The 15,969-nt window shown below is 43.3% G+C and overlaps 1 protein-coding gene across 1 annotated transcript in view; it reads right to left on the minus strand.

Moving 5' to 3' along the window:
- LOC143001197 (transmembrane protein 132C) overlaps positions 1–15,969 on the minus strand; it is a 175,722-nt gene that overhangs the window by 36,375 nt on the left and 123,378 nt on the right. Inside the window, exon 5 of the mRNA XM_076150659.1 lies at positions 15,177–15,372. Coding sequence (XP_076006774.1) covers positions 15,177–15,372 — 196 coding nt within the window. The remainder of the gene's footprint in view (positions 1–15,176; positions 15,373–15,969) is intronic.

A 15,969-nucleotide genomic window follows, 5' to 3' on the forward strand; every position in this document is an offset into this window, starting at 1 on the left:
GAGTCAGATTTAATTACAACCAAATTGGCAATGAAATAGCCTCCATGAAAACAAGAAGGGTGCCATCCTGCATGGAGGATGCGGAGGATTTTATATAAATCACGATATTTAGAAGAAGTTTTCTATGCATATATCTTATAATAACCGTTTCTGTCTCCTGACAAAGGTTACAGCACAAATGCAAATGCACACCGGGTTAAATTAGTATCTAGGCATCTTAATTAGTACCAATATTAGCACTGCCTCACAGCAAGAAGGTCTTGGGTTTGAATCTGGCTGGCTTGCAAATAATGGTAGTTAATGTAACAAATCTCTGGTTTAGTTTATTAGATCTCAATTCTTCACAGAAAACCCACAATACCACGTATTTTCTACGACTGGGACTGTTCATTGAGCAAAACCAGGACTGAATTAATCAATTCAGATGATCAATGTGGTTATTAAACTGTTTTGAAGTTGTTCAGTAAGATGTTTTGATATCTTATGAATGTGATAACCAAACTTTGAGAAGAAGAAGACGACGACGAAGAAAATAGTATGCATATGTAGAAAGACGAGCAGGATAACAAAATGTTAACTTAAAAGAGGGATTGAATCTTACAAGTGAAGCAAAGAAGAAGAAAGGAGCAGCAAGAAAAGAAACAGAATGACAAGAGAGGATAACAGTCAAAAGAGTGATAAAAAGCAAAACGAAAATGAGAAAAGTAAAGAGTGAGAATGTGAGGAAAAGATAAAAAAAAAAGACAGTGAGTGAGAGGAAGGATAGAAAGGCAGGAGAGAGAAAGAGACGCAGAGAGGAAAGGGGAGAATTTCATGCCTGTCCAAGGGAATTATTAAGTGTCTCATCAACAACTGGCTCCCTACTGCCTTCAAAAGCTGCTGCACACTGCAAAGCGATAAGGACGGAGGAGGTGGGGAGTGTGTGTGTGAGTGTGTCAGGGTCTTATGTGTTGGCTCTATGGTGTGTAGGTTTGAAAGTGTGCGTTTGTATGAACAAATAACAAACACGTGTGTGTGTGCATGTGGCACACGAGAGAGATGGCTGAAGGAGCGGGGTGTGTGTGTGTGTATGCATGTGTGTGAGTTAGTGTTCACGTACGCATCAGTTGGGAGCGTTGGAAAAAGTGTGTGTGTGTGTGTGTGTGTGTGTGTGTGTGTGTGTGTGTGTGTGTGTGTGCGTGCGTGCGTGTGCGTTGCATGCACAGAGAGATAGACTAGAAAGCTGCTTCTCTGTATCCATGCACAGTGTGTGTGTGTGTTGACAGTTTGCTATGAGGCGCGTGAGATTCCAAGTGGAGCACTTTCTCTTTCTTCTTTCCTCATTTGATCTATCACTCTCTCCACCTCTCCCAGTCTATCGCTCACTCTCTCACACACATTTCGTCCCTGTAACTTGGTGAAGTACACACACAGCCACACATGCTAAAACCACTCCACTAAAAAGAACACCACACCCATCAACCCTCTAAGCATTTAACTAACTGGCCAAATGGTTAATGACTATTTGACATTTTATTAGCAGAAAGCGAACAGATGCCCTCCAGTCACACACAGCGGATTTGACCCAGACTTTGGGCTTCTGTGTGTCTGTTGTTCAGGCTCAGTCAGTGTTTTTCTTTGCGAGTACGCAGCCATTGCTTGAATTCTCTTTGGTAGGATGTCCTCGCACACAAACAGCTATGTGGACCTGAGCCAGTGCCAAATGCTTGTAATGGGCTCTGTATGTGTGTGTATTCTAGCATAGTCATGGGTAAAAATGTGTGTGTATGAGTGCATATTTGTTCGTCGATTTCTCTGACCATGTGTTGAAAAGAAAAGCATTAAACAAGAATACAAGCCCACCAGAATGTTATTTAATCTGGAGGTCGAGGTTAGAGGGATGCAAATTGCAATGGAAGAACCACAAATGTAATATTTATTTTGAGCAAGAGAAATGGTTCCACCCTGAGACCGTCTATGCACTGCATCTCCTTATAGAGATGGAACTAAACTTGGGTGTTATTGGATATTGGATTTAACCTGAAATGTAAATGTCATCCTGTAGGTCTGACTTCTAAGCACTGGCAAATCTTTGCAACTCAACTTTCTATCTATACACTAATCATTGCTTAACTTTATGCTTCATATTCTGCAGGTAGTTTTGCTGCAATGGAATCGACATACATAACCACATGTGTATAGAAGTATTGTCAGTTTGTTGCTTTTGTGTGTATTTGTAAGGCGTGCGTATGTATGCAGGAGTGATTTAGGGCTGTAGGGACCTGCCACGTGTTAAGGATTCCTGCTGTGGCTGACCTATATGGGAAACAATGGAAATCAGGTCATGCCACCGTGGATATAAAGCAGATCGGCAGCGACTCAATGTCTTCATATGTACGGAAATTCCATCAACATCAAGAGGTGAATTCTACCTGAGGGCTGAAAATTGCCAAAGTATCTGTGCTGAGTAAGTCAAGGTTCTATAGCCACTAAAATTCTTGGCGCGAACCTGCTGACACAAGTAAAGTCTTACAAGCGGGCGAAGGGTTAAAGTAACAGTTTAATGGAGGATAAGTGGAAAAGGATGGTTTATTGAAAGCCTGAACGGGGGTGAAGTGGTGCATCTCAGTGCAAGAAACAGTAAATCAGTTTGTGCAGAGAGAGGATGAAGGAACAGCTCGGGAATGCAGGAAGTGAGTGTGTGAGTTAAATCAGTGAATGTGCATAAAGTATACGTGTGCAAAATACCATAATGATGAATGCACATAGATATATCTAAACTGCAATGAACAAAATATATCATATTGACATTCTGTTGTGTTCATCCATTTAAAAAAAAAACTGTAAAAAAACATTGTGTATTTTATCTGTATGTCAAATTTGATGCAAATTTTCCCTGATGCTTCATTCTGTTCCCCCGTCTGTCCAGCCATGTGCTCACTTGCCTTTGTGCATTTCTGTGACATGTTGCTTCCTGTGTGGCTATGAAGTAGTGTTCATGTATACGTATACGTATACATGTTCGTGTGTGTGTGTGTGTGTGTGTGTGTGTGTGTGTGTGTGTGTGTGTGTGTGTGTGTGTGTGTGTGTGTGTGTGTGATTGCACGCATGTGTGTGTGTGTAAGGACTCAGCTGTGAAAGGGAAAATTGGTTGACGGCACTTAGCTGCAATTTACTACAGACCCATTAAACACATCAAGTGTGTCGTACTTGCCCTTTCTGTGTGTGTGTGTGTGTGTTGGCCCGTACACATGAATATGTGCAGCTCTGGACTGTATTTTAGACTTAACTGCCTTAATGCGCTGTACATCTTGTAAGGACCCCTTAAGCATGCTCTCTCTCTCTCTCTCTCTCTCTCTCTCTCTCTCTCTCTCTCTCTCTCTCTCTCTCTCTCTCTCTCTCTCTCTCTCTCTCTCTCTCTCTCTCTCTCTCTCTCTCTCTCTCTCTCTCTCTCTCTCTCTCTCTCTCTCTCTCTCTCTCTCTCTCTCTCTCTCTCTCTCTCTCACACACACACACACACACACACACACACACACACACACACACACACAGGGATGTAATTTCACAATTTTTATGCAAATGTGATGTGTAATAAAAACAGAACCCTGCATAATAGCTGCATGGAACTCAATAAAATCAGAGAAATGATTTACGAACATTGTTCAGTATTAAGATATTGTTTAGTTGTAATCACAAGGCCTCAAATAACATAACATTCTCACCTGCGTTACCCTTTCTTTTGTTTTGGCAACATTTTCTATATTTATAAGACTTCAGTTTATTAGATTAACAAAAGACTTTTCACATTTTGACACATGGCACTGTCAGATCCCACTGTATCCTCCACAATGCTTTACTCTCACATCACAGCTCCAATGGTAATAAATCTGCTCTTCATGTGTAGGAGGACAGAGGGGCTGATGAAATGAAATCTTATGTAAACATCGGTGAAGTTTATCTACTTGCCAGAAGTAAGTGAGTTAGAGAACAAGAGAGAAAAGAAAGCACAGCCCTGTTTTATGAGTCTTATATTTTGAAGCATTGTTATGGCTGTTCAAACCATCTTTTTCTAAATAACAATAATAATAATAATAATTTAAACTGTCGTGGAATCAGAAGCTTTGTCTCGATTAAAGTTAAGGGGGCCATGCAGCCTGGCAGCTCTTAAGGTTTTCAGCCTTTCCATAAATCAAACTAACAAGACAAATGATAAACAAACTGTTCGTGCTTGCAACTTTGCAATCCAGAGAAGTGCTGAGTGTCTCTAAAGGTTTGATTTCTACCATGTACCACCTTTTAAACTTTACTGCACCCTTGGAATATGAAATATGCACAAAAAGAATTTGATTTTATCTTTGTGGAAAGATGCGTAAACTCTCGCTTGTGTTTGTTGCCCTTACTGTTCCTTAATGGAGAAAGCACCATGGCAGAAACAAAACTAATTCCACAGTGCTCATAAAATGTTGACAATGAATATCAAACATAATCCTTAAAGGGACAAATTAGTTTTGTTTTGCTTTGTTTTGCAGTTTAGTGTTTTTCTGTGCCATGAATGAAGCAAACTTTTGTTTTGAAGGAACATCAGCACTGGATTGCAGTTGCGTCTGGGATCTGATCACAAACCAAAGTGAAAAGTTGTTCCAGTTGAGTTTCAATATCAGGCATATTTTATTCATGTATTTGTATTTGTTTACACCAGATTATCATTGAGTGATCACAGTGGCATGTGTGTATGTGTTGTGTTATACAGCATGTTTCACTGTGTTCGCCACGAAGGCAGGTGTGATAGGATGTCAGTCAACTGAACACGACCTGTTGCTATGGTAATGGTGAAAAATAAGACTAACAAACATCCTTGTGTGACTGCTCCTTTAATTTAAAAATACATAGCCAGTAAAGCCAGACATGGACCTGGAATGACCGGATCAGGGCTAAATTTAGCGCAAGACATCTTTGTCTTTGAGGATTGATGAATGTTCAGAGATGTACAGAAAGGGAGACTTTTCACCATGTTGACATCCCTCTCTGACTGAAGACAAAGGACATCCGGCTAGTCACCGACTGTGGCAGGTAAAGAAAGAGGCAGAGTCAAACAGATACAAGAGCACATAGAGAGTAGAACAGAAAGGGGAGAAGAGGCTGAAAAGAGAAGAATGCGGCACAATTACCGAAAGGGGATGTAACAGAAAATGAGAGGAAGGAAGGGAGATGATGGAGTGAAAAGAGAGAGAGAGAGGAGCATGGGGGGGAGGATGGTGGAGCAAAAGGGGAATCTTGAAAACAGGATAGGGAAGATTGTGAGGGCGAAATATTGGCGAGAAGGAGGAGGAATAGGAGGAGAGGGGAGAGGGAGAGCGAGAAAGATGAGCGAGCTGACAGCTGGGCGAGCTGCCTAGACAAGATAGAGACTTTGGTGTGTGTGTGTGTGCGATATGTCGGGGATAAATGGCTATTATCACTATGACAATGTTAATTACAGCCAGACTATTAGGAGTGCAGGCTCATTTATTTGGCTGCAGCACAGTTATGCGTGGGTGTATGCATGGGTGTGTTTATATACTTATGTGTAAGTGTGTGTTACCATCAAATCTGTGTGATAACATCAAATCTATTTGTTAGAGTAATTACTCCAGGCGTGGGCCAAATGCTGAAATGTTCCCTCTGATCTATAGGACTTCAATCTAATCATTAGTAACTGAGCGTGGGCCAAAGTCCCACTTTTTCTTGGCCAGTTATTTAAAGACTTTTATGATCCGTGTTTTTTCCCCCCTTATGGAGTCAAAAGATTATTACTGCAGAAGTGGGTTTGATTCATTTCACCCTTTATTTAGGGCGGTAAATAGTCCCTGTCTTTCATCATTGGGAGCTGCTCAGTATGCAGTGTAAGATGCAAGAAATGGGATATTTTACATACGATTAGTCTGTGACCTGCACTGTGCACGTCTGAATCCGTCTCTGTGATTGAAACTGAACGATCCGTGATGTTTGAGGGTTGAGTTATGGGTATCGATCGCATAGGCGCTAAGGCACTTTCCAATTCGCCGCACCAACATGGCTTAGGGCCTATGCAGAGGGAGAACATGTAAAACGCCACACAGGAAGCCTCCAGTTTGTCATAGAATATGCTGTGATCTGTGACAAAAAGTTTCTGTCTGGCTCTTCCGCCTCTGTAGCGCTTCTCACCGGTGGAGGAGCTGTGATGGCAGGATGGGGGTGCAGCACGTATTCCGCCCTCTCCACAGGCTTACCGACTGCAAGGACCGTAATCATGAATGGACTTTCACCAGGCCTTTGTGTGTGTCTACTGTGTGTGTTCTACCACCACTCCTGCCCAGCACAGAGTGTGTGAAAGCAAATATGGCTCAAACAGTTTCTCTCACTGCTTGCCTGCTGTGTACAATTGTTCCTGTACAGAATCCCATTTTCCCTTCCCTCTGTCCCCAATTTTGTCATTTTTTTCCTGAGAACAGCTTTTATTATTTTAGCTGTTCATTTTTCACCTTGTAAACACACACCAGGGGCATGTTCTCTTGTTTCTGTTTGGTTTTGTTTAATTAATCTTTTACCAGACAAGACCCTGAACATGTGTTAAGATCAGCTCATGTTGCAGATTTCTGGGATTTTCTGCTTTTACTTAAATAGATACACAGTGAACCTACTTGCAAAGAGCCCCTGGTGAGTGTGGTCCACTTTTGTTATGGTCTTAAGCCAGGCCCAGACATTATCGAAATGACTTACTTGAGAATAAATTTGAAAGAGTGCCTGGAACATCCATTGTTACAGCACATTTCAGAATCCCATGCATGTACACTTACAGTAATCAGTCAAAGCTGAACTAGGAGTCGCTCTGCAAGATTTAAAGGACCTTTCAAAGGCAAAGTTCGGGTAATAAAGTCCTCTTCCACAGCATATGATCAAAACTTCACATCACTACAGCCACAGACCTCAGCAACCAATCAGAGAAGCATGAGGACTGATGGAGACGGTGGTATGGAGAAGAGGTAAATATGAGTATGGGTCTGTAATCCCATTAAAATAAATCAAACTGAAAGACTCTGTGCCTGTTCACTAAGTTGCATTAACTCAATTTTACATTTGGAATGTTGTCAGTAAATTGAATTTAGTTTGCTACATTGTTCTTAATGTTCTTTATGTCAAGGAATCAACAGCTGTGAGTCTGTTTACTTAAATCAGTGTATAGATGTTTACACATCATCACAGCAACGGGACTACCTTTAATGCAGTGCAAAGCTGATCTGAGTAGGTCTGAGGGTCCCTGAATGATCCCTGCAATATATATTTGGTACTTTATGGTACATTTCTTAAAAGTAGACATGCGTTTTTAACGTGGCCTTAAACTGCATTGATGCCTTTGCTGGTTTCACCTCTTCACCTGTGCAGCCAGAGTCCGTCTTCTCCCACATCCTTGCTGTCCCACCTGCCTCTGTGCCAAAAACACTCATGGCAGCTGATAATGAGTTTCAGTCGGGCCTTAGAGGGGCCACTGGCATATTGTCGGGCAATTAGCACATGCCTAACCTACTTCCTTCCTGTCCTACTGCCAGCGCAGAGAGCGAAGGGTCACTCGGTGGACAAATGTGCGCACTTACGTAAACACACCGAGACCGAGACCCCCACACACACACACACACACACACACACACACACACACACACACACACACACACACACACACACACACACACACACACACACACACACACACACACACACACACACACACACACACACACACACACACACACACACACACACACACACGCTAATGGGGCTGAAAGGATGAGGCCACTCGGGGACAGTTTAAGGTTTGCCAATGGTAATTATGCGCACAGCTAATTAGAGCGAGTAATTAGGCACAGAAATCAGTTATTTTAAGGCTTTTTTTAAATGCCAAACAGACAAATGTATAGGTGGAACGATACAGAACGTACACTGTATGACACATATATACAATTAATCTATATCCAGCATTTTTCATCCATAAGTTATGTTTTACTAGGTCTGTGATCTTGCATTTATGACTTGGCTGCCTGTGTTGTTGACAGTGTAATTCAAACAGATAAGAGTTTCAGCTCGATGCTTGAAATGCAGCATGTACATCTAAAAAGCAACTGACATTTTTCTTTACTCTTCACAAATTATTGAAATGTAAAAACCCAGAGAGAGCTGAAGAGAGAGAGAGAGAGAGAGAAGAGGGGATGACAGGAAGGATGGAGAAAGGAGGAGAGGGACAGAGTGAGGAAAGTGAGAGGAGGAGAGAGGCTAAGCGGAGAGTCAAAGCCAGAGAGGGAAAGAAGAGGAGACAGGACGGGTCATGGCGGGTGTGTGTGTGTACGTGTGTGTGTACGTGTGTGTGTACGTGTGTGTACGTGTGTGTGTGTGTGTGTGCGTGCGTGTGCGCGTTTGTGTGTATGTCGATAAGAAACACACACACACACAAACCCAGGGAGAATTGTACTTTCAATTTCCAGAACCCTAATTGCATTAGGACTGCCCTGCTCTCGTCTGCTCTCTCGCCCCAGCCGCTCCCTCCCTCCCTCCCTCTCTCTCCTCTCCCTCTGTCTCTCACTCTTTTCAGTGGACTATTACACGTTGCTCTCAGCCTCCACTGGGTCCTCCTCTTCTCCTCCATCCACACTCAGTCTCCCAGCTTTCTCTACCTCCCTGTTTTACCATCTTGGCTCGCTCTCTCTCTCCCTCTCTCTGCCATGTTCTCTCTTTTGCCCGAGTCTATCATTCAGCCTCTTCAACTCTCTCCCCTTTATCCCTTTATCCCTCCAGCCCCTCCCCCACCTCCTCTTCCTCCCCCAGCCCATGTTTAACTTGTTTTCCTTTCCTCCCGTGCAGCCAAACTACTAACTGTATGTAAAGCAGCATATACTTTGAGTACATTTTCTGCTTTTGCTCACTATGTTTATATATTTGATTGAAATTCTCTCTCTCTCTCTCTCTCCCTCTCCCTCTCATTTGTAACCATTTGTTAATTTCGTTGGACGTCGGTGAGCTTAAATTTCAAGAGCGGCGAGCCTTCGTAATGAGAGCGCTGTCAGGATTCACCCCTGTGGCGATCTCCCAAGCGACACCACTCTCCTCCCCCCCACCCCCCCCCCCCTCAAGATTACTGTTCATGTACCATTGAGCATGGCACTGAACTCCCATCTACATCAGTATGATTGCTTTAGTTGTTGGACTAAGTGGCTCTCTGGTGGGAATGAATATAATGGAGCAGAAACAAGGGAGTTTTTGCATTTCAGATAGTAAAATTGGCAAATATATTCCAGAATTTCCAGCTTTCTTGACTTCTGGCTCCATTTTCTCTGGCTTATACGTATAAGCCCACGTTTAAACACTCAACCCTGTGTCAAAACTTATCCTAGAGTCAAATTACTCAGATAATGTGTGTAAGAGTCAACAGGTGTGCAAGTACAAATCAAAAATCCTCCCCGACTTACAAGCACATTTAGACTAATCAGCCTTTGTTTCAAAGTGCCGAAATCACCTGCAGAGTGTGTAGACCGCCTGTCTAGCGGAGCATGAGAGTGAGTGGACGGGGGTCTCCACTCATGGAGCAGGTATTTTCTCACCCCACCGCTCTTACCATTCAACTCTACTCTCCAGGGTCAACAGGAGCAAAAAAAATCCTCCAAAATTGCTCCTCAGCGGCAGCACGTAAGCGGCTAATGTTGTCATCACGTCTACCATTACACCTATAAACACAAACACACTCACACCTGCTCCCTCTCTTGGTTTTGTTCTTGTTCATTATTCCTCTCCGTCCAACCATCACAGACATTATCTTGACGTGGCGAGTGTGTTATTTGTGAAGTTGTTTTACAAAACCTTTTGTGCCGCATCACTGGCTGCAAACCATCACAGAGATGTTGGCCGCATTAAATACCGCCGTGCTTGGAGATGACTGACATTTGCATTAAGCGAAGCCAAATGTTGAGCTGAAGTTAAAACACTGACAGAGAGCAAAAGGTCTATTCATCTCAAAATGCAGCTGGGAGCAAAGTTGGCTTTATATGACTTTACATGCATGTACATCACCCCAATGTTTCAACATTCAATCAGAAAGTTTGCACTAACGTTTGTAACTTTGTCCCTCCTGAACTCACGAGCTCAGGACACACACACACACACACACACACACACACACACACACACACACACACACACACACACACACACACACACACACACACACACACACACACACACACACACACACACACAAATATATTGCATAATTGTCAAAGACACGCTCACACAGAAATGGGGTCATAGCAAAAATCTCCCCGTTCGTGTGTGTGTGTGTGTACTTTGAATGAATATTTAATAGACGACCACAGCAATCTATCATGATTGTGGCCTTTAAAATGTCCCAGACTGAAGAGTGAAAGAGACTCTCAGACAAAGGGATGGGATGGTTCTGCTTTCTTCTTCTTTTGCTCTTTTCTTCTCCACGAAAAACACGTAGCTATCAGTCGGACAGAACCTGATGAGTGTGTGACTGAGTGTGTTTACTTCTTTCCAAAGATCTGCTTGGTGCGAATGTAAACGGCTGACATTTATCTAGGCGGCTGCATATGCCTGGTTAAAAACAGAGATGGAGCAAAGGGGGAGTGAGAAAACAAAACATAAAGGCTCAAGCAGAGAATGAATAACCAAAAGGAAATCTTAGTTTTGTAATAAACACCTGAGCCAGACAAACAGTAAATCTATAATTGAGTTGACAATCCGCGCGTGTGTTTGCAAATGCGGACGCACGTGCATGTCGGCTTTCATCAACAGATTATTGACTTTTCTGTTTTTCTGTTTCCTCTTCCCACTCACTGACTTCCTTTGACAGAGCACCAATCAGAGCAAGCAACTGAAGCAGCCACTTTGCATAACTGCACTACTAAGAGGTCTGGTGTGCACACACAAACACACACACACACAGATACACACACACACAGAGCGCAGAGAAGGAAAGCTCATTGGCATCTTCAAGCAACAAAGATAAACAAGTGTTCCAATTAATAATTAATTACATAGCAAAGCCTTAGAGAGAGGTTAAACTCTAAGAGGAGGAGGGGGGTGAGAAGAATAGGACAGAGGGGAGGAGTATGGAGGAAGGAGAGACAGAGATGATGAAGAGGTGGGTAAAATGGAAGAAAATATGAGGAAGAGAAGGGGCAGAGGCGGAAGGGGGGGTCAGATGGGATGTGAAGGGAATGATAAAGAAGATCAAAACAAATGATCAGATTCAGAGCAGAAGAGCGAAAAAGAAGAAGAACGAGGGGGAGGAGGAGACGTTTTCCTTTTTCGCTCTCTCCTTCCTCCTCCTCGTCCTGGACTCACAAAAACATTAAAGTATGCAGGTCTCTCTGTTCATCCTTCTCCCTCCTCAGTGGGATCCAGCTGCAGTTTGAACTGTCATTGGCGTGACGATTTCGGGGAAGAAATTCCAGTATTCAAAGCACGAAGGCGTTGTGGAAAACAATACTTCCTGTCTGCGTCTCTCCCGCACCGAGAGGTTGCGAAACAGCCCGTGGCTCATTCCGGGGAGAGTCGTGTAAACGCGCTCGTGGGGAAACTACGAGCGTTCATCCAATTTAGCAACTGATAAAATAACTGTAAAAGACGGAGAACAAACAAACGCTACGCCGGCTCCGTTTCTGACCTGGCCTCCCCGGGCTGGAACGCGTCTCGCTTTCCTCCCTCTTTCCCTGTCAGTTTGATATTTCTATCGTGTTTCCTGCTGTGTGTTATTGCACACACAGGCCTCCTTCAAAAACCATGAATTCAAACAAGCTTCATACTGGCCTGCAGAGAAAATGTCACATCCAAGATAGGATCCCAAATGTTTCAGTAATTGTTCCCTAATGCTGAAAGTTCGGCAGGTAGTGGTGAAGACTTGTACAAGAACGCAGTATGGACCGGTAATGATTGTGTCTGTGTGTTTAAAAGCATGTAGAGAAATGAAAATACGACTAACCCATCACAGTTTCACATTTGATTAGTGTCATTCAAGCAAAAGCTGGAGAACGGAGTGAGGATGTTTTAATACATTTATACAGCATTCTTTTTTATGTTTTAATCTATTATTTACCTCTATGCTTTTGGGGTTTCCAGCGTTTACGAAAAGCTTTGCCACTATTGAACGGAACTTCTGTGTCGTGTGGTTTCTGAACATAAAGGTAAAACTCACCAAAAATAAATATCTAAAAGGATCAAGAAAAATGAATAAAGCTGAACTGGAAATGGTGGAAAATCATATTAATGTAAGAACTAGCAAAAACGAAATGGAGCCGTCCTTCCTTTGCTGATCTCTGTATCTCCTTTGTCTCTCTGCTGCTTGCTTCATCTCTCGTTCCCTGTCTCTCCTCTCTAAAAGATGACACCAATTTTTGAGGAGACAAATTACTCCTAATAATCCCTCGTTTCCTGAAGAGGGCCTCTTTCTTTCCAGCTCGGCCTACAGACCACAACCTTAATGGATATTCGAAATTAGGAGGAAAATGTTCTCGCTGCTCAGAAATGGAAGCAGGTAAGCACTGTTGCCTTGTGTAAAAAAAAAAAGGAATCGGGGCACTACACACACACACACACACACACACACACACACACACACACACACACACACACACACACACACACACACACACACACACACACACACACACACACACACACACACACACACACACACACACACACACACACACACACACCACTGATAAGCTTGGGGGAGATGTTAAATCACCTAAACAGATCAGACTGAGACTGAATTATGTTTCAAAGCAAAACTCTGAGTACTCCTGATGAATTCATGTGCGAACTTTGGTTTTGTGTCCGTTTATACGTAACAGTTTTCTTCTTCTACCTGATATTACAGCTTTATTCCAGTCCCGAGATGAAAGATGGAAAATACAAAAGCTTTCATATGCGGTTTTCTTTGAAGGTGACGGCTAGTAATTCAATTTTGGCTGTTTCCATTCCCTTAAGACCCAGATAAGTTCCAGCTTTCATCTTGGTGATCAGTCCCAGTGACCCCTCTCAGTGACAGACACCTTCAACAACCAACCGACCAACAATCAACTCGTGGTCGGGAGTTCTTGTAAACAAATCAGGAGGCCCAAATGGCGGGAAATAGCAGCTATTTTAATGCTTTTACACAGAGGGAGGAAAGAGAGACGGAGGGGGAGAAGGTGAGACCCGGCATGCATTTAGGCTGGGCCGGTGTATGGAGTGTGTGTGCGTCAAGGCTGTTTTTGAGTAACAGCGTATCTGTAATATGCCGACAAATTTGTGGCGGTGTTGGCAAGATTTTTGTTGTCCGTCTCTCATGTGGGCAGATAACTACAGACTGTGATCAGAATAATGGCTCTCACGCAACTTTTGATTTTGCTGATACATCCTTCAGAGGCTTTCAAGAACCCCCCCCCCCTCTTGCTGGAATGCATTTTGGGGCTCTCTGATGCAGAGGATGACTCAGATTCAGTAATAATACAGTTGGTTTGGTTTTGATTAAAATGCAGCTGCCACACCAGGAGCTGCAAACTGGGTAATGGACCCATTTGGGGGCAAAACCCATAGGTGATGGAATGGATGTAGAGGCAATGCAAATCATTAGAGAATGTAGATGATAAAACTACAGGGACTCTCTTTGAAGGGAGAATAAAAACAGAAATAACAAGAAAATGCAATCGTTGTCTGCCAGAATATTGCATGCTATGGATTTGCAGCCAAGCAATCTGGTCAAAATGGCTTCAAATGGTGTTCCATTCCAATTTTCCAGAAAGATCTTGCATCATTTCATTGGTTGCCCGGCATGATCCTGTGGCAACCAAGGAACTCATTAGCAATCTCTCTTGTTTTGGTCTTTCCAAAGATACCTCGCATCTGCCATTTCAATAAAATCACAAAAAGAAAATCAAGAATCAAGAATCACAGAAGCTGATACATGTCCGTCACCTCACAGCGAGAAGGTTTTGACTTTGAACATGTCAGATCTCCTTCACAAGTCTTACATCTAAATATCCTATCAAGTGGGCGTGGCAACCTTCCTTTTTTGACCTCATTGCAAGGCGATTTAAGATTAAAACCGAGTTAATCGCATCTGCTTTGGCGAACGAAGGAAATGCAGTGAGGTGTTACAGCTCTGAGATTCATTGACACTGTCCCCTTCAAAGAAGCCGGCAAAATCCCAACAGAACTGCATTTAGAGGCGGTGAAATGACGCTTTCCAGCTTTTTTTTCACCCCTTCTGAAAAGAGAGAGAGAGAGGAGTTTCAGCAGCTCTGGACAAAATTGGGTTTTCTCGCTCCGGCTTTGCTGTTTGAAGGAGGAGTATCAGGCCAGATTAGCTTTACCTGTGCCGTAATGGAACAGGGGAAAGTTTTGAAAGGAGTCGGCGTTTATCCTGAGGGGCTTAAGGTCGCTGCGGTCAAAGCGGTGACGTCGCAGATGAATCCATGTTTGTGTTAATCTGCATCATTCTGCAGTTTATCGCTTTACAATTCAAAGATGCTTGTGCGGTGGCCTGTAAAGGTGATGGGAGACAGTCGCATCAATTTTTAGGATTTGCATGAAGATTTGAATCCTTTGATGAGAGTTGAATGTCTGCTTGGCTGCACTATAAGCCAGCAAACACTCCTGTCGACAAGATGCACTGGTGAGCCATTATTGTGATTACATGCTGTACTCAATGCCACTGCTAACACAACCTTTTTTTAGTCACATATTGTTTGCTTTTTATGGTTAATTTGAATTCATCACAATCACAGCATGAAAGTTTTAGGTTTGAAGATCTTGAAAGAAAACAAAGCCCCAGCAGGAATAAGAACTGCCGGCATGACGCATTCTCAGTACACAGGAGGACTCATCCACCGGTTGCTCGTTTGCAATTGCAAATGTCAGTCATGTCACTTGAACCCACACCCCCCAGGAGGACATTCACTCTCACACGTCTGCAGTATGTGTGTATGTGTGTGTGTGTGTGTGTGTGTGTGACCGTGAGGCATGTAGCGACAGCGAGGGGTAAACAAGTCGACCTTTAAAGCTTTGATCACTCTGGTTGGGACGCAGAGAAACAGAGGAGGAGCAAGGTGAGGAGAGCAGGGAGAAGAGGAGGAAGAGGAGGAAAAGGAAGAGTGTCTCCCTCCATGGTGCGTGTGTGTCGCTGTTACCTCAGCCAGCGGCACGATGCCCTGAATGTCCACGTTGCTGATGTAGAGGTGTGAGACCTTCTCCGTTTCCGTGGCCGCCGCCTGCTTGCCGGCTTGGTACTCCACCTTCCAGTGCAGCGTCTGGGTGGGCACGAGGTTGATCACATTGTCCACCTCGAACTCCAGCTGCATCACCTCATAGGACGGACTCTCCAACCTGGAAAACACAATCACCAAATCAAACTCTGGGTGACTCTGGCATCTGTAAACCTGGTGATGATGATAACGATGATGATGATGATGACAACTATGACACGGGAAGCAATTTTAGTTGACGTTGTGTAAAAGGCTGACACTATCCTATGAGTGTGTGTTTGTTGATGTGGGAGAGAAATAGAGTGAAATCATCCCATTCAAAATAATAGCATGTTGACTTAATGAATGGGAGCGATTCTGCTTCACGCCTATTCAGTGCATGCCTATCCACTAGTGCAGTGTTTTTCAACCTTTTTTGAGCTAAGGCACATTTGTAACATTTAAAAAATCCTGCGTCACACCACCAACCAAAAGTGTTGACACATTTACAATGACAATCAGTCAATAGTCTGTCAACTTATTTGTACTCACTCAGTTACAATGGCTTTGCAGGCAGGTAGTGTTTATGTCTCTGCCACCGTGTGTGGCTTTTTGGATTTGGCTACGAGTTCAGCTACCAAGCAACTAGCTTTGAAATCTATCGCAGACACCGTTGTAGTTTTTCTCATAAAAGTTGCCTGCTCCTCCTTATTTTTTCGCAAGCGAACAAAATCTGTGT

The sequence above is a fragment of the Genypterus blacodes genome, unplaced genomic scaffold (genome assembly GCF_046128005.1).
Source record: "Genypterus blacodes isolate CSIRO-AG114 ecotype Tasmania unplaced genomic scaffold, CSIRO-AGI_Gbla_v1 ptg000053l_1, whole genome shotgun sequence".
In the NCBI taxonomy this organism is placed as follows: domain Eukaryota; kingdom Metazoa; phylum Chordata; class Actinopteri; order Ophidiiformes; family Ophidiidae; genus Genypterus; species Genypterus blacodes.